At 37.9% G+C, this 19,550-nt stretch overlaps 1 protein-coding gene across 9 annotated transcripts in view; it reads right to left on the reverse strand.

Moving 5' to 3' along the window:
- Cdk8 (cyclin-dependent kinase 8) overlaps positions 1-19,020 on the reverse strand; it is an 82,132-nt gene extending 63,112 nt beyond the window's left edge. For all 9 annotated transcript variants that reach the window (XM_067087264.1, XM_067087263.1, XM_067087261.1 and 6 more), the window contains exons 1-9: positions 18,810-19,020; positions 16,830-16,905; positions 12,665-12,775; positions 10,885-11,025; positions 7,389-7,578; positions 7,142-7,256; positions 5,270-5,368; positions 3,284-3,356; positions 640-737 (exon numbers count right to left, since the gene is read on the reverse strand). In XM_067087264.1, coding sequence (XP_066943365.1) covers positions 640-737; positions 3,284-3,356; positions 5,270-5,368; positions 7,142-7,256; positions 7,389-7,578; positions 10,885-11,025; positions 12,665-12,775; positions 16,830-16,905; positions 18,810-18,937 — 1,031 coding nt within the window. In that variant the 5' untranslated portion in view covers positions 18,938-19,020. The remainder of the gene's footprint in view (positions 1-639; positions 738-3,283; positions 3,357-5,269; positions 5,369-7,141; positions 7,257-7,388; positions 7,579-10,884; positions 11,026-12,664; positions 12,776-16,829; positions 16,906-18,809) is intronic.
- Between the last annotated feature and the right edge of the window lie 530 nt (positions 19,021-19,550).

A 19,550-nucleotide genomic window follows, 5' to 3' on the forward strand; every position in this document is an offset into this window, starting at 1 on the left:
TTGGCAGCCTCTGTCATTGGGTATCCAGTTTTACGGCACTTGTCTAGTGACGACAATCCTCAGATTCCTCACATCTATTCTCAAGATCACACTCTATACCCCTGCAGCTGGCACAGTGTGTCCATCTACTTAAATACTGACAACCTGCTAACACAGTAATCATTCCTACATAACCTGGTGTTCTTAGCCTTGATTCCTAGGAATCCTGGGAAAAATACATTTACAGTAGCGTGAAAGCAGAAAACAGCCAAAAACCATGAAATACCAACGAGCACCTACAGTATACACAATGGTCGCAAAGAGAATTCTGACAAAAACTAAAATATTTGAAACACATGTGGTCAGCCATTCTATATTCTTCTGTTTCAATGCTGACTCATCTACCGGCACAGGATGTAAGCTATCTTTAATAGCGGGAGGGATTCATCTCAAATAAAAGAGCTTAGAAGTAATCTTAAAACAGTAATTCTAGATCTTTGCAGATAATCATGATATAATGCCATGTTTCTAATTAAAGAAGCATGAACAACAAAGTTTGTTTAAAAGAACCAAGTGCTTCAAGATTTTAATAATACTATCCTTCAACATGCCATCAACCCTAACAGTAACATCAACTACAAACAGTTTACTTATACTAACTCTTGAGTGGGAACTGGATCTTCTAAGAAATACGGATCCTGCATTGCAAGCTCTGAAGTTATACGTTTCGTGGGGTCCATTGTCAGTAGTTTTTGCAGCTGAAAAGAGTACATCTCCATTAACAACCTTAATTGAACATTAAGGACAACAGCAACGACAAAAAATCACAAGTTATTGCTATTACTTAACTAAAAAAAAAACCATGACTCTCTATGAGTCAAGTTGATGCACACTGACTTTGATAAAAACTTTTGAACAATATTAATCTTATATCTATCCATTGCTCCCAACTATGATGTTACTCAATAGTTCCCAACAATAATGTTTAGATATGTAATTACAAGTGGATATATTGTAAGTAGCCTTCGGTTTACCTGGAATTCACTTAGATGAATTTGTAAACACTTGCTGGGAAAATATGTATATATATAAAAATTCCAAGTTCCATAATGCAAAACTTAATTCACTGAGTGCTGAGCACACCCAGAATGTGAATATTATGTAAAAAAAAAAATCCAGCTTCATACATGAAATCATCACTACCACCTGTGTTACTATACATAGTGTACAACACAAAATACATAAACATGAACTCAAACTGCAACTGTTACCATAACAACTTATCACAGACACAGTTACAATAACTTATGGGTATGAGAAAATGAAAGGCTTATTGAAACACTGATAAAATTCCAATTAGATCCAGACTTAAAATTTCAATAGCCTCTTCATAGGTGGTTCCACCCTCCTCCTTCCTTACGAACAGGCACTATAGAATAAGCAAACTTCCTCCATGGTGTAATTTCCCAATGCTTTGGTCAGTTGGTACCAGTGCACTTACCACCTCCACCTCGTCCTTTGTGAATAAATCATCTCCAGGGCAACAATGGCACTCACTCCCTTCTGAGCAGAGTAAGTGTGCATTACAGTTTACTTCAGCACATGCACACAAACATGTACATATACACACGCTGATTTTATTCTGAACAAATAGTTAACATTTTATTGTGCAATTTGCTATCTCCACATTAACCATTTCGCTACTGATGACTGATATATACATCATCCAAATTCAAGTCTTTTACATTTATATGATGGAAACAGACATAAAAATAACTGCACAACCCAGCCGCCAAGATGAAGATCATTTGTGAGAGTGCCTGTTTTTTTATACATATTTAACGGTATGTTTATTTGTTTTGTATACTAGTTTTAAATTTTATTGTACATCATTATCTTTTGAGAGAGAGAGAGAGAGAGAGAGAGAGAGAGAGAGAGAGAGAGAGAGAGAGAGAGAGAGAGAGAGAGAGAGAGAGAGAGTGTGTGTGTGTGTGTGTGTGTGTGTGTGTGTGTGTGTGTGTGTGTGTGTGTGCAGTTTTTCATCGGTTACAAGTGAATGAACAGCAGACAATATTCAAATACAATACCTAATCATCTTCTTGTGTCTTTGGAACGTAGACCTCTGTAGTCGTGCCTCCCAGTAAAACCCCCAAGAGGTTAAGGGGACAGGAGAGGAAGATCAGGCACTCCTACCAGTCCTGCTAGCAGAACCAGCAGGAGGGGCAGGCCACATGCAATCATCAACCCATGGTGGTGATGGCAACACGGGTCCAAGAGAGTGCTTAAGCCCGGTGAACCGCAGTCCCGAGGAGTGTGTAGAGGTTCGCATGAGCTGAGCCGAGCCAATCGCAGGAACGCGATCAGGGGCTGGGTGGGGTCAAATGCGCGGCTGGCTGGCGAGAACTTGCGCTGTCCTCTTGATATGCCCCAGTTTTCTTTGAAGGCCGAAACCTTGTGAGAAGAAGACTGGACAGGGGACCTCCTCTCTGTCTCTCCAGGTGTTCGGACCCTCAGGACCAAGACACCAGGCTGGGAGCCTGGCCGAGCACTGATGGTAGTGCCAGCAGGAAGAACAGAGACACCTGCATGACTCAGCTCTTTCTCCCATCCTGTGCCTGAACCAAGACAGTGAGAGGTCTCTCTGACACCGGTTCGGGATACTCGAGACTCCTTGGAGACTTGAGTACTCAGAGTGTCTCGCAAATGAGCACCCGACACAGCACCAGTCTTAGAAGAGGGCTTCTTAAGACTGGCGACGGGAGCGGAAACCGAGGATCAACTTCAACATAAGGTCTAAAGCTACCACATTTCTTGCCGCCAACCCCAGGACACATGCTGAGGGAAGGTTGCCTTGCGAGCACTTGTCAGATTTGTGGGTTTGCATTATAAAACACAAACACACATACATCAGGGGCAAAAACAAAGAAAGAAAGATCCCACCGGGAAAAAACAGCTCAACAACAATCAGGGCAGAAAGGGAGAACACACATCTGCACCGCATGATGGCCGAAGGCAAATTGGAATGTTTACATCTGGGTGGGCAGGAACCACCCCCTGCCGGATGGTAGTTAACTGCCTAACCACCTTGTTTGAAAGTTCAATGGCCATTTCCAGCTCCACTGTAAGTAATTCCTAATGTAAAGGACCAATGACTTGTATATTGTGCAGGAACAATGAGGTTTTAATTACTCTCAACAAGTCTTCTACCTTGTATTTCACTCCTGCCTGGAAATACTCTGTAATTATGAGCTACGGAAAACAAGCTAGCACAAGATGAATAACATAAAAACTCTCTACCACTTACCAGCATGAAAGCTTTCCCTTCTGGTTTTATTTTGTGTCTGTCCATGTACTTGATCAATGAACAGCTGGAGTAACTGTAAAATAAAGAAAGAAAGAATCAAACAGTTATACATCAAATACTGTGTTAGCATACCAATCAACAGATGTTGCATGACCTACTTCTTTACTTGACTTACACATCAGTCAACTGCATTTTCATATGTTGGCTAAAAAATTCCTAGGGCAATAGCTATCTTCCAATATGAGCAGTGGCTCTGAACAAGAAAAACTCCCTTATATTTACAACTGATTTTTGTCATTCTAAGAATTTCAACATTATTTATCTCTTCCTGTGCAAGAGGTGTTGAATACAGTACAACTTTGAGTTTTGAGATTTTCATATCATAGTGCAGAGCTTACTTTACTTTTTAACATGATCAAATACTGTACCTGAAAACCCAATCAAGAACCAATAACCTTTCTGTGGACATCCAAAAATCCTAAAAAATTTTTTTATTTAATTGAGTATTACAAAATTTTCCATGCAAGATAGACACATGAATGTTGGGATGAGAATTAATCCATTAAGTAAGGTAAATTCTAATCATACAGGTTTCAACCAATATACCATTCACAGGGTGAGGCTTGGGTAACAATGCATATGGGACAACAAGAAAGCCCACACTGCTAAAATTTAGTTACCATCATCATTTTAATATTATAATACTTTCTCACCTTTTCATAAATAATATTCTTTATGTACTATTGTTAGTAAGGTCATTGTTGTATTACAAATATTTATAAATATATCAGTCTCTCGTAAACACAACCAGTAGATTCTCTACATATACTTCAGCCCAAAAAGCATTAAATACTTCTAAATTCTGGAGTGATGGCCATGATGGGTCTATTTCAGCACTAGTTAAATGTACCTGAATTTGACAGATATATGTATGAGATGTGTAAGCAGACAGGAATGAGCTAACATCGTTCCTTGCAGTCAAATGGTTAAGGTTAACATCAAGCAACCATATCAGGTGTGGGTTTGAATCCTGCCATGGGTGTTTATCCTCCTGATTTTATGTATAATTATTTCTTTTATTGCATTTATTTTGTTTTGTGTCACTTTCCAACTTTACCTTCTATTTTAATCTGGAGTCTTTATCATATATAATAAAATCTGAGTGGATCTTATGTGTCCTCCCCCGGGTGAGAGAGATCATTTTACAGACTGGTGGCAATTTCTGCAACTATCGAAGTCCATGGAGTAGAAAGGTGTAACCAACAACAAACCTAAGCTGTTAATTTATCCCTGGAAATTCTTACCATAAATTTCCTCATAGTTTAAATCCGTGCCACAGAAGGACTGATGACATTGCTACAACATTAAAATCAAGCTAGAAGTCATAGCCTATGCTAAAGAACATGGGACTAGGTCAGCCGAACTCTTTTTTTCGCACTCACTGCCTACATCATAAAATATGTTATTTTCTTCAAAATACCCTTAAATAATAGGGGTAGGGGTGCATCTAATGCACCCTTTTATAACACACCAAAAAATATGGTAAATGGCAATAATAATACTGTATATCACTAGAAAAGATATTTATCCCATTTTTTCAAGGTGCAAAAAATTTATAAATCTCCATAATACTTCTAATATCAGTTCACAAAAAGTGGAGAAATTCCAACTTCAAAGCATAATTTTGACTATATAATTTCATTTTTACATCCTTAAAGATACCAAATTAGAGTGCAGCAAAAACCAGAACTCTATTATTTAAAAAAAATTCATAGCAAATGATAAAAGAAAGTTACCTCTAAGCTCATGAACACTAAGCAAGAACAGTGTGTGTATTACCATGGACAATTTTTTGGATCCTCTCTAAAATCTCAAAAGGTTACTCTCCATTTGTATGATCAGTGGTTAAGTAGTTCTCATAGAAATTTCTAATACAGGTAACAATTTAATCTAATTGTAAGAAAATAAAATCATAAAAGAACTCACTTATTTTTCTTGAAATCTTTCATAAGCGTTCCATGTTCTGGCATTTTCTTGATGTCAACCCAGTCTTTCTCTTGAGGGAATCCCATGACGTTGAATATTCTGAAAGAAAATTGAGCAATAAATAAAACAAAAACTGCAATGAATTACATGCAAAGAACTTCTGAAAAATTTAGTTTAGTATAAAATGTATTTTTTCTGTACATAAACACATCAATAAAATACAGACCTCACTCGCAGTTTAATTGTCCATACACATGTCCTGTACAGTCTTAAGCATTGCATGCAACAAAGAGAGAAGAGGAGGGCCCACAAACACGATCACATACCCATCCCTCAGAACCTCCACAACCCAAGGGTCAACTCTCAGATCCCTCCATACTGTCCATAACAGGGACAGTCTACCTCCTATTTGATTCTGAGGGCTCAACTCATCAATGTTTGGGCAGACCTAAGTGTCTGGAGTCTCCTCACAAGGACTGACTGATACTGTTCTGCCTAGAGCTTGCTGCAGAGCTGAAGGAGTGCAAACTCGCAGAGAAGAGATCTGATCTCAGCTTTCCTGACTTCTCCCAACAGCAGAGAACACCTCTGGATATGGAACACGACCAAGAGTCGGCTGAAACAAAACTGAAGCTTTCTAAGCTTCGTTTATTGACTTGGCCAAGCAACTGCAGAGTTGTTCTTGCTTCTTAAGGACAAGACTGGAGAACGTGTGAGAACATTTTCCCACGGCATCCTTAATTGTCCAATCAAAACTGCCTAAGCAATCAACTACCTCTTTGCCAGCAGAAGAAAATGAAGCAGAAACTGAAGCAGCAAGCTCATGCACCAAAAAGCTGATCAAACCTACTGACAGCTTCATAAAAAAAAAAAAGGGCCTAAAACAAAGTGAAAAACTGACTTGGTCAAGGAGTTGAGCTCCTGTTGAGTGAAAATTTTTACCAGAAGAAATTATTCTCCCATGGAGTGGCTCTAAAAGAGAGAAGACTGAAGTCCCTTCCCACAGCCACAGCCAATTTGCAAAGTTGGTCTGTAGCATTAAGATGCAGCTCTGCACTTCCCTGTGAAAGGTTGCAAAAACAAAGAGGAACTCTAGGATGATCACTAACACTGCAGGGTCTTGTCTATCACCTGAAAGCAGGATCAAACAGATCAGTTACTGCACTACTTACAGGTTGCACCAAAGCAGGAGCTGCAACATCATCCAGGTTCACATCCTCATACAGAGCAAGGCACACTACAAAAAAACCTTAAGTTTGTGCATTACTGCTACAAATTGGGTTGAAGATACAGGGGAAAGTGAAGTCTGAGCACATAACGGCTCCTTACACTCCGCAGATATCAACTCCAGCTAATGAGAAATCAAAGACTCACGAGGGTGTTTCCGCAATGGTGAACATAAAGCTGATGGAGAAAAGTGACTTAAACCCTCCTGAGAAGACAGAAAACGAGGTGCTGGATAGTGGTGCAAACAAGAGCGATGAGAAAAGGAACAGTGTAAAGGCTAGTGGCACACAAGAGACAAGTACTTAGAGCATGAAAGGTGAGAAACAAGGTTGCATGATGATGACTGGCATGGGAAGAAGCAGCACAAAGGATAGTAATGCACAGGAAAATGGCTGCATGCATGGGTATTAAAATTTGCCTAATGCTTTGTTTTGATCATGTTTTCACTTGGCGTGGCATGAGCAATTTAAGTCACGTACTATATACCCTTTTCCCTGTGGTTCAGCAGATACAGGTGTTCAGTATAACACTGCCAAAATCATGAGGGCCTACTGGCCAACAGCAATGGTTGGATGCCATAAATCTAGATGGAAAGGCACTAAAAGAAGTTAGAGCACAAAAACCATGATAAAGTTGGGAACTTACCTGTCTAACTGATCATGGTGGTATGGATTACTGGTTTTGATGTCCTCTTGACGGCAATGGAAAATTGGCTCAGATGTTAACAATTCAGCAAATATACAACCAATAGCCCAGATATCTGGAACATGAATGATGACTTTAAAAAAACAAAAAACAGTAATGACAAAAGTTGATAAACACACTATTTCTCATAAAAAATCAGTGGTACAAACAGAAATACATTTTATGTCCACACAAAACTATTCTTTACCTATAGCCTTGGTATAATGCCTCGCTCCAAGCAAAAGTTCAGGGGCTCTGTACCAGAAAGTAACAACGACAGGATCCAAATCAGCGAGAGGTTTCAGAGGAGAGTTGAACAATCGAGCAAACCCCATGTCAGCAATTTTCACACGACCACGTTCCGTTCCCTCGCCCATAACCAAGATATTGGCTGGTTTCTGCAATATAAAATTTTTACAGAAATTTGTTTCACATTTAATAATTTTTGAGAGAAGGCATCCAAAAAGATATCAACATTGAAATTACTTATATAACCCACAAATAAAGACATTTTACTTAAGCTATACTGGGAAAGATAATACAGTAAAATGTTAGTAAGCATCAGTAAAAAAAAAAAAGAAGTCTTGAATGTCCCTTTAAGGTCAGTAGCTTCACTAGAGGGAGCCTCCTTACTACTTCAGCAACAGGAAACAACTGCTTGAGAGGCTTGGAGGTATTTCAAATACAATAAGAGGTTTACATAGTAACACCTGTTTTATTTGCATTAATGCATCCAAGAAGGGGGGTGCAAATGTGTCCAAAATGCTGACATAGATATAGCAATTAGGCCATGCTACCTCTATGGCAATTGAAAATCCTATCATAACACTGACTAGGTTATGAAAATATACTTTAACTTAAAAAATTGTAAAAAATATAAAGGAATAATAATTTCTGCCATGGCTTTATGACCATTAATGTGTTTTTATATACAGCAACTTTCTTATCAGTTGTTACCACATTATCATACAGGAGATACAAAATGTGTATGTGTGAACTACACTACTGACCTAGGATAGTTGTTACACTTACAGTATCCATTTGCTTAGGTCAAATTCTGTAGGCTATTATAGCTGCATTTAAGATAAAGTAATGGTAATGAAACAGATGTTTTACTTACTGAATCCATTTATGCTCCATTATCATCATGTTACAACATCATTGTAATGTCTATTAAAAACCGATCGTCCAGCATTTTCAATGAATAATGTTTCATCAGTGATGATTTTACTGTCTCTCCACAGTTTGTGTGTGTGCATGTGTGTGTTTCTTAGCGCAGTATCACATTTGCCATCTTTCTTTTTTGCTTTGCTTCATTTACTGCATAGTATTTCATTCCAAGTTCAGTTGATTCTATGATCATCACATATCATAATAATATACAAGAGAATCTTTTATCACTGTCGATATTTCATATCCACTGTTGTTCTCTATCTATCTATCTATCTCATTTTTTGTGCTTATACTTTATTACAAGTTACAGCACAGTATGTTCATATCCTTTAATAAAATGTGGAAAATCATACATGTACAAACCTGAAACAAAACAGGCTCCAGCAAGTTTACCAATGCCAGTGAATGTGCCTGCACATACGTACATACCCTAACGCACACAATTACATTTATCTTTTGGGTTGTAAAAATAAAAAATAAGAAAATACCGTAAAAACATATATGAAAATGGTGTACAATATAAATAAAAAAATCCTAAATGTAACATCATGAAACCAAACAATGTGTGCATATGTACGCCCTATGTTTACTAATGGTTGCAAAAATAAAAAATTAGAAAATGAGTAAAAATGTGTGCATAATAGAATAAAATACATTTACAAAATATGCACAACATTGCATTTATCTTTTTGGTTGCAAATAAAAAATCTATACAGCCTTATTTCTCCTGCTCTCCCATGGCACCCAGTCATCCAACACATTCCCCCACCTTGGAAGATTCTCCAGGTCTCCCCACTTCCCAAAACCTTTCTCAGTCTGTTTATGAGTGTAAGCAGTGTTACCAGCATTTTCCTGAGGCCATGCAGCATTGCCAACCATCATAGAGTAGTTTTCTCACATTTATTTAAAAATTTTATATTTTTGGGGGGCTTGTTCCCTGGTTTAGGTGTGTCAGATAAAGTCGAGTTCCAGACAATGGCCATCTGGATAACTGAAGGATTGCTGTATATACTGTGTATAAGTAAAATATATATATTTATACAATAAATAGCTGTGTAGACAGAAAGACTCTATGGTAACACTGTTTACAGTCGTAAGCACACTGAGAAAGGAGTATTGTGGGGTGACAGGCCAGGGTAAGCTGTTGGGGGGGAGGTGAGTGGGGAGGGCTAGAAGCAAGGATGTTAGATTTATAGAGATGCATAGACCCAGATTAAGTGAAGCCACTGTGGCCCATCATTTTGACATTTCTTACTCAAGTGCTTTTGTCAGTCAGTTACAATCAGAACTTTGTTGTGAGAACCAAATTTTATTTATATTTAGGTAACTGATTGATATTTGAGAATGTTGTAATGCTAAAAAAAAGATAAATGTTAAATTAGCAGCTCTGCTATAGTGAACCAGTTGCAAAATCTTTGTAATTTTGTCTCAATCATTAAAAATAAAGCACCCACTACATTCCTTATGTTGTTTAGCAATTTGAAATGTACTCACTAAATCTTTGTTCTCAAGACGATAATTATCTATTTAAGAGGAAAAATGCTTTGCTAATGAGACATGTATGCATGCATATATTCTTACTCATATAGGCATGCGTATATAGCTCAAAAGCATCGTCACTTACACATAATATTTTTCACTTTAGAATGGCCAAGTAATGTAGGGGGTAGGCCAAGGAAAGTGTTTATAGGGTGGGAGGGCTGGGAGAGCTGAGTGGGGAGTATTCATGAATGTTACAGTATCAGTTAAAATGCAACCATGTCATTACATACGGTTTTGTTCATCAATTTTCAGTGACTGACGAAGGTGTGTCATGACCCATGTCATATAAGCTTTGTTCTCAATTTGTGTGTGTGTGTGTCCTCCCCTTCTATCTCTCTGCCTCTGACGGATAACAGCAACAATGACAATGAATTCATGAGAGCTTAAATTTGCACCATTGGAGTGCCTGTTAAGAAGGCGAGAGGAGGCAGGATAGCACCACCTGCGCCTCTTGTTGGGGCTGGAGTCTTTTGAGTCGGTGGAAAGCTGATGAGCACGCACTCTAACACCTTTCTACTGGGATAATGTCGACACCTGGGGGGACACAGGTGCGACTGAGGGGGAGACTACCCGTGGGCAAACTCTACTGGCCTTCCTTCAACCTCCGGTATGTCTTCTCAGTTACAGCAAATTCCAAGACTACCACAAACAACGATGATGGCAGGCTGTAGGAATGAAGGATGTTGGTCAAAATCCTGGAGAAAAACGAATGAGGCTCTCTGCCACATCGAACCTCTTCTTACCCCGAAAATGGGCAGGGTTAACCACCTACACTAGCTAGTTGAATCATTACTGATAATTTTGATTTTTTATGCTGCTGCGTTAGGAAACCTTGTAGCCATGTACTGTAATTACTTGGTAAGTTACTTATATAAAAGTTTATATTATACAACTCTTCCTTAAACCCTTTTTGTATTCTTCCACATAAATTCCATACAATCATAAAAAGCTCATTATAATTAAAAACAATGACATAACCCAACACTTACCAAGTCTCTGTGTAGTACCCAGTTGGAATGCAAATAACGGATGCCATCTAAAATTTGATATAAGAGACTTTTAACCATTCCTTTGTTAACCTGGACTGTTTTCTTATTGGCCTTTGCAGCCCTGTGGAATTTGATGATATGCTATGGAGAGAAAAAGAAAGTTAGTTATAACAAACTTAGCTATGTGTTTTCATATTCTAAAACATAAGTAAGCTATGTATTTTCATATTTAAAAGCATATATAAAACTTGCATTGTCTAGGCCAATCTGGACTAGTTTCAAAATCAGTAGGCAAATAACATATGTGACATATCCTGCCTAGAAATAAAAATATAAATACTGAATTTGATATTTATTTTTTAAATACTGTACTTACCTCTCCATAATATAGCTTTTACTTCCGCATCAGCAGTTGTTCGACAGATTAAAAAAAAAAAAAAAGACAGTCTAGGCGTCTCACTAGAACCTAACTGATACTTATAATAGCCTTAAACCGCGAAGATCCTTATCTACAAGGGACTGAAGCGAAACTGATCAAAGGAAAAGGTAACTTTTCTCGACAATGCAGCTTAAACATTCTTAAAATACTACTAGAAAGAGATGAAGCATACTGCTCCCAAGCCGATCTGATACAGTAAAATTAAAGAAGGAAAAACATCAGGAGACTCTTCTTATTCTTACCCAAACGATCCTAACGGAGAACGAATTCTGGTGCTTGACTTGGTGTCGCTACATAATGCTGGACCTGGTTCCCTACCAGACTGAACAGAGGAAGGGGACATTGGTCATAGATCCACACTACTTTCTGACATGTCCCAGTTCCCTGTCACTCCAAGCCACAATGTTGGAAGATAAATTATGCCAAGGACAAGGCAAGAAAAAGCCAGGGTGTTGACCCTTCCTCCAACGCAGTAGACAACCCAAACTTACCGAGACTCTTGGGAGGTCAGTGCAGAAAAGAAAACAATAATAATAACCCATGAAACTTACACCAAGTGAACGTAAATAAAAAATTACTCCATCCTATCAAGTCTCATACCCTGAATCAATGGGAAGCTTATATGGGGTAACAGATCGAAGAGAAGCAGCAGATGACCTGACCAGTTACTAAATGGAGAAGCAGACAAGACGTGCATCCCTTAACTTGAATCTTACTAGTATTATCCTCTATAGTTGCTTCTACAACCTATCCAGCTCTTTCTGTTTGCGATCAATTTCCACATTTCATTCAACTATGATTCATATAGCAAAAACATATCATGAGGGTCAACACAACTGGAATCATGCCTATTACGGCAACTGGTACCTTACAGGTTCTTACCGAAAGAATATTCAAAACAATAAAGAACAAACCAACAGAAAATCATGTACATTTTGTCGAACTCCTACCAAAACCTGCAATAGAAGTAGACTAATTGGAATTTTCTATGGTCCAGCAGTGGCCTGGTCCCAAGGTTCCTGGACTTAAAAGGTTGGACTGTACCTATCGGTTCCCTGGTGAGGGTGGGGAAGTAGATGGAGAGAAAACGGACATTCATAGAAAACCGAGTGTTCTCTTTTTTTTTTTTTTTTATGTCGAAATACCGCTGTTGTGGAAGTAAAAGCTATATAATGGAGAGGTAAGGTTAATTTCAAAAATTAATTTTAAATATTTACCAATGAAAGAGCAATCACCAAACTACACATATTGTAAATTAATGTTGCAAAACCTAAACCAGAACACCTTACGATGCAATGGCTCATGAAATGTGCGAGATTCTTACTAAAAGCTAGTACTAACCCAGAGATCATGTTCTGCATAGTCAAATAACAGCCAGACTTTACGATCAGCATGTGATAGGAACACTCTCTGAAGGTTGATAACATTGGGATGCTTGAGTTCACGCAGCAACTGCAAGGGAAATATTAGTACATGATTAAAACAAATTGAAACCACTTTTATCAAGATCTTATTCACAAAAGACAAAATATGAGTCTTCAAAACACACATAATCACTTTCACTCCACTCTGTAAGTTTGAATGAAAACAAAATAGCTATTCATCGTGTAAACTTCAAATTTAACCTCAAACATGATAACACGTGAATTCTTATCAGAATGTTAAGTTGATGAGGTTTTACAATAGAAGTTACTATGTTTTAGACTAACAACTCTCACAAACACACAAGTATTTTGAAAATACTTAACAGTACACCAAATGGACAAAACTAAATCAGAAAACAAAATTTAAAAATTATTAACATTTTCATATTCCACAAATACATTATCATCATGATCATTTTTAGGTTAGACTTTTTTTTACTAAGTAAAAATTAAATGATTTTCTAAAGCATGACATTTTGTTGATTATATTTTGGGAACTTCCCCGAAAAATTTTTAAATGTCAATATTACTTGACATTCTGTACCTATAGGGACTGGATCATGTGGCTTTTCATCAAATATCCAGGGGTCAAACAAGGGTAACCAATTTAGGACAGGTCAAATTACTTGTCTCTATTTCCTTTTGCTATGACCTGTTTTGTTACTATCAGGTTCATCATTCCATACACTGTACAGTATTCTGCATTCATAGTTTACAATAAGTTTTATAATCACTATCAGTAGCTGAGTCTTTGGCTACTTTATCACTTCTTCATTTCTTTTAATGGCTGCATGGGCAAGAATCCAACATATTTCTACATTTCAATGAAACTTTACAAAATTTCTAATTGTATTGATTAGGTTATCTTTTATTATATTATTGTTTACATTGCAGGATTCAATGAAGCATGTTACTACATTACATGGGCATGTCACCATGTTCTTCTCTCTCAAGTTTTCCCACAGATTTTTGTTGTGGTGAATAGCAGTGATGGGTTGATTACATCTCTAAATATTCAACCCAAGATGAATTTGATGGCATCTTTTGTTGACCAATATCAGTTTTTTCTTTGTTTTTTTATTTTGGTCACCCTCCCAGCTGTCAGAGGAGATATTTTTTTATCTTTCCACTTTTCAAGGTGAGCCAATTTTGGCAGTTTTCTTCATTTTTCTACACTTTGGAATGAGTCACATGGGGTTCCCAAAACCTTTTCTCAACTAACCATCCTCTATATTATTTGTTCAAATGACACAAGTTTTTTGCTGGATTTCAACTGAACAATGAACTCTCAAGAAGACAGTTCTATTTCTGATTTTTAGCATTATGTTACATCTTCTCAAAACAAAGTTAGCCCACAATTCAGACTGGCACATAATATCAAGATAAAATTTTTGCATTGTGCCTTTCCTCTCTCACAAAATTTTAATATGCAATGGAAGATCTTTTTCAAACTTTATTTTTGCTATCTTTAAAGAGTTATCCACCTGTCTCTTTGTTCACAGACTGATACTTAGTCTCATATATGAGACACAAATGTCTTAGAATTAGTGTGTCAAACAGAGGACAAGCAACAAAACTGCCTCCTGGCAGCAAACTCTGTTGACAAGAGGGCCATGCCTTCCTATCCAAAGGATCTCCAGGGGAAAGTTGTTTATAAGTCTGCAGATGGACGAGTCTAAATGCAAGGGAGTAGTCTTGGCATTCTTTGGCACAAAGAATTTCATTTGGTATATCAAAAGCTGGGGAAGGGGCTTGGTTGATCTGCTATGGATATCAGAGTACTTGGTCTAAAACACCACATATTGCCCATGACCATGGCAATTTAAAAAACTATCTTACTCCAGGAGCAGACACAATGGTGAGCTCAATCAATACGATCAGATTCAGGCCACCTACCGAAGATCATGTTCACAAATGAGCTCAATGATCTCTTGAGAGTCTTGTTCCAACTCAGCCTGCTAGGATTCTGACAGAGCATAACCCTCTGGTCCTATCAAACCCCTGAGAGCCCAAGAAGGGACAACACATCAGCTGGCCCTTGTGATTGCTCATGGGAGCACGTGCATGATCAGATCTGATAGTACCAATCGACAAGCCATGAAAAAGTTGATCACCCACCTTCCAGGATAAATTCCCTTGGACCAGGCCATATGTGTATGCTTGCAAAGCACAAGGAGAAGTAAGGGGAGGAGAAAAGATTTGGAGGAGTTAAACGGGGGAGTATGTCTCCCAATGGCTGTGAATGATTTTAATCTTCCTCAACTTCCTTGTAAAGATGATCAAGACTGCAGGCCCTACCCTTTGGAAAATCTGTGGGGATCCACAACCACAGAGGTCATGAAAAAACCACACATTTGCTTGTGTCCTTCACATTTTCACTGTTCATTCTTCTTAGGAACATCCATGATTCACAAAGAAAATCACCATACATACAGAAAGGAAAAAAATTTCAAACTTGGTAGACAGCAGAAGCACAGCAAGACATCCTCACTTGATAGCAGCCGAAGAGAAAGTGCTAGCTGACAGCAGTGATTGGTGTTTACCCTGACTAACCTACCACCAGTTAACTACCAAGTTTTAATGATCAATTCCAGCTTGTGCTGAGGAATACTCCTATATAAGAAGTGATGGTTGGCATTCCTACTGGAACAATCCACGAATTGCAAAGCAGAATCATGGCTGGTGAAGGAATACAAAAACCAAAGTGAAGAGAGCATTTACATGCGCCACAGTCACCACTCTGGAAGACACAAGGTGCATAAGGGCTCACTCAAATCTCCAAAAACTTCCCAGGTGCCATCAGACTGGGAACATGGGAGGGATGAGTTTATCTGGAGACAAGATCTTACTTGGAGAAAGATGAGTCACTGAGCTTTCTGTCAACACCTTAGCATCTCCAAGGACAAACATCAGCAATGGGGATGGTCACAGTCACGAATAACACGGCAGTCAAAGACAGAACCAGACTGAGCCTCCTAGGAATCTGACATTTGGTCATGAACTTGCAACCCATCAACAGCCTCTCATGAAGCTTTGATCACAAGAAGGGTTCAAAGACCAACATTTCATTTAAAGAAGAGAATGCTCATGAAGTCTCGAAGAATAACCCCGAGGAGAGACACCAGCAACCGTCACTTTTTTTCAGCAGTCCAGTGCAAAGACTGAGAAGGAAGTAGAGAAGGAGGGAAGACTGTAACCCAAGCATTCCTCTGGAAAATTCTGACAATCGACACTTGTTGAAGAACGTATGAGAACAGTCAATGATAATGTTTCTCTCATACACAAACCCTACTCATTCTGTAAAGATGAGTTGGTAAATTTTATGACTCTTGATAGTAGTTGTTAATTGGAAAATCTGCAGCCTTAAAGCAATGCTGTTAAATGAAGAATGTTGCAAAGATCAGAACAATACATTATTAATTATTTTAGTATTACTGGACATAAAGAACAACACAACAAAAGCAATAAAAAAGATAAATAATTAGTCACTCTTCAAGTACAGTACAGGTAGTCCCCAGTTATTGGTAGGCTCGGTTATTGGTGATCCGGTTTTACGGAACTTGTCTAGTGATGAAAATCGGCGATTTTCAGCGCTGAAAATCGCTGTTTCCGCTTAATGGTGCCGATACATACCTAACAGAGACACCGATCTCCGCTCATCAGCACCAGTAAGTGCCAAAAATTGCTGGTTTTCAGTTATCGGTGATTTTTGCTTATCATCATGCTGTCGGAGTGGAACACCTGCCAATAACCGGGGACTGCCTGTATTACTGAACACTTATGCAAAACCCGACACCAAAATACAAAACTAAACTTTAAAACCAAGGTGAGATCCATGACCAGAGTAGATGAATACAATCAATGTTCGCCTAAGAAAGAGTGACTGGGTTACCAAAAGGTGAGCGGGTCTTACTCCACTACTCACCTGTCAGCCACCTTTAACCAAATGTATCTCCATACTCCACAACTCACCTGTCTGCCACCTTCAACCAAATGTATCTCCATATAAAAGACAAAGATTTTTAACCTCATAGGAACAAATACTACCTTCTATAAAAGCAAAAGTACAGAAAATTACTTACCGCAATTTCCCGGCATGCTGACATAGATAAGCCAGTGCCTTCTATCTGCTTGAGGGCATACTCCTTTGTATCCGTACTGAAAAGCATAAGGTACAATCGAATCAATTTCTAGAATCCTAACCAATAATGGTCATTGATTAATCAGTTAAAAAAAGAAAAAAGATAAAAACACCTCATATTCAGCAGTATAAATAAAAATCATAAGATGTATCTGTCACTAACCATAAAAAAAAACCTGCTCAAGATCTCTAATGGGTTTTTATACTGTATCTGAAGGATTGTATGTTCAAGAAACTAAACCGAATGTTTTACCACCAATCCCAGTTTATAAAGGCCACTCCAAGAGACACATCATATGATTAAGAACAGCCTCCTGTCTCCCACAATCAATGAATCCCAGAGCCACCAACAATTGTGAGTCATTTCACATGTCTTCTCCCCGAGCATAGGACATTGCTACACCCAGTTTTCAAGTATATTTGGAGTTACAGTATCACCTCAACTTAATGGACAGATCGGGGGTCTGCCCTCTTGCAGTAGGTAACAAAATCAGCTATGTAAAAAAGAATGGCACATAACCTACTCAATAGGGTACACTAGGGCTAAGTCTCATAGCTTATAGTCTAATGCAATTCCATATTAAATGTCTAAGAACCTATCCTAACTAGTATTTTGTAATTATCACTCAGTTTAAAGTACTGATTTACTTATTTGAGTTCAGATATATACTATAAAATAAATTTTTGTTAACAAAATGTGTATGTACCTTTACCTACTGTACTTACACTTACCAGAGGAGTAAAGTACTGTATACAAAACCCACATAATATAAATGAAACAAACATTCTTTATTTTTTAACATAATTATCCCCAAATTCTTCATAAAAAAAAATAAAGCTTCTCCAACCTACTGACAGCATAAGATTTTCAAAGCCGAAGGACTGCAGATATAAATGGATCAGTATCTTTTTTAGCAGTTAATCTAAGAAATCACTGAGAGCCTGGATGCTTCTTCAACGTCAGTGGCAACAAGGTGTTTGAGGCAGCTCAACACCGTCAAGGTTAAGCAAGCATCGAACAAATTTAGGCATGGACACAGACGGTTTAACCTATATGCCCAATTTCCGAGTAAATCAATCATTAACTACGGATGGCGAAATAAAATTGGCAAGATTAGACAGGCAACGAAAATTACCAAATAAAAATTTTATCAGTTTTAGAATGAAGGGTTAGGCTACATTGTTTTAAGCGAAGTACTTCTGATGGTATTATTTTATAAGTTGCCAATACATGCCATGAAATTGTAACCTACATTTTTTAAACAGGCTCTTCATTCTCGTTATTTTGAACCCCCATAAACACTATGCGTAAATGATAAATAAAAAATTAATAGAATTACGACTTATAAGGTAAGAATACGGGCCCACTCGCCCTCCATGGCTAATATGGCAAAATTGTAACCAGTAAACACCCGTCGGTTAAGTTATATTGGAATTTTAAGGTTCTTTAAGTGCCCTATCATTTCCCAGTCATTTCTGCATGAAAAACCCAAAATGGTTTTTCGTGCAAAAATGGCTGGCTGGAGTCTTATTGGCAAATTATAAAATTTAACCCTTCTGGCTATTTCAGTTGGTGAAAACGAATCCATTTCGTGTATATCTATCCATGCGCTTATTTTTTCATCTAAATATAGAGTAGGAACCAGAGGGGAACGGGGTTCTTCGATGGCCCCTTTCAATTCGACCACGGTCAATACCTTCGACGGACCTACGCTACTTCCGCGGACGAGACGATTCTGCTGGCAAACTGTACCCAAATTATATCGCAATACCTAACAATTCCCCCTCTTTTCTCTATACTAATTAGTCGTCAAAAGAAAACGTAATTTCTGCAGAACAACCAAATAAATATTGGCTACGGTTGGGGAAACATATAGGGTATTAGGTTGCCATCGGGGCAGGAACGGAAGAAAATGCTCACCTATCTTTCCTTTTAGCTTTGTAGACGTGTCCGTATGTACCTCTTCCCACCTTGCACCCTTCGTATCCGAACAATTCTTCGACTTTGGCCCGTTCATTGTTCCTTTTCTCTTTCCATTCATAATCCATCACAACGACAACGACAACTACACTGACATCCTTCTCGACGGCGACGAGTCGGGTTAGTTGTGGCGGAGTGGCGGTCGTCGTCGATGTTGATGAACTTGGATACGTTTCTTATATCAAGAAATGTTTTAGTATGTTTCAACCTGCATGTTATCTTATATATACAGGTCTGTTCTTTATTAAAACTCATAGAATTTACATTAAAATTATCCTTTAAGTCCTACATTACTCAAAAATACCTCATTTTTATGATAACGCTGCCAGTAGTCCCATGCGAACGTTAAAAACAAACTCTTTTCAGACCTACAAAATCTTTTGTTTATCTGTACAAGCGTTGCAAGAATCCATTTCCAGCATCAGGGTTACATGAAAAACATTTAATACAATCAAATCGAGAATTTTTACCCATAAATTTGCCTGAAGAACTAACATATTAAAATATTCAGTTGCATGATTTACCGTTTGGTCCTTAAAAGCTAAAGTAAAATAAAAATTTATAAACAAAAGTAAAGCATTTACTTGGATAATGTCGGGAAATATTTTGAGTATATATAAAATCACTAAACATATAGAATTCTTTCTGTATAGATTAGTGGAAAACGAAATAAAATGAAAA

Source organism: Macrobrachium rosenbergii, chromosome 43 (assembly GCF_040412425.1).
Source record: "Macrobrachium rosenbergii isolate ZJJX-2024 chromosome 43, ASM4041242v1, whole genome shotgun sequence".
NCBI classification, from domain to species: domain Eukaryota; kingdom Metazoa; phylum Arthropoda; class Malacostraca; order Decapoda; family Palaemonidae; genus Macrobrachium; species Macrobrachium rosenbergii.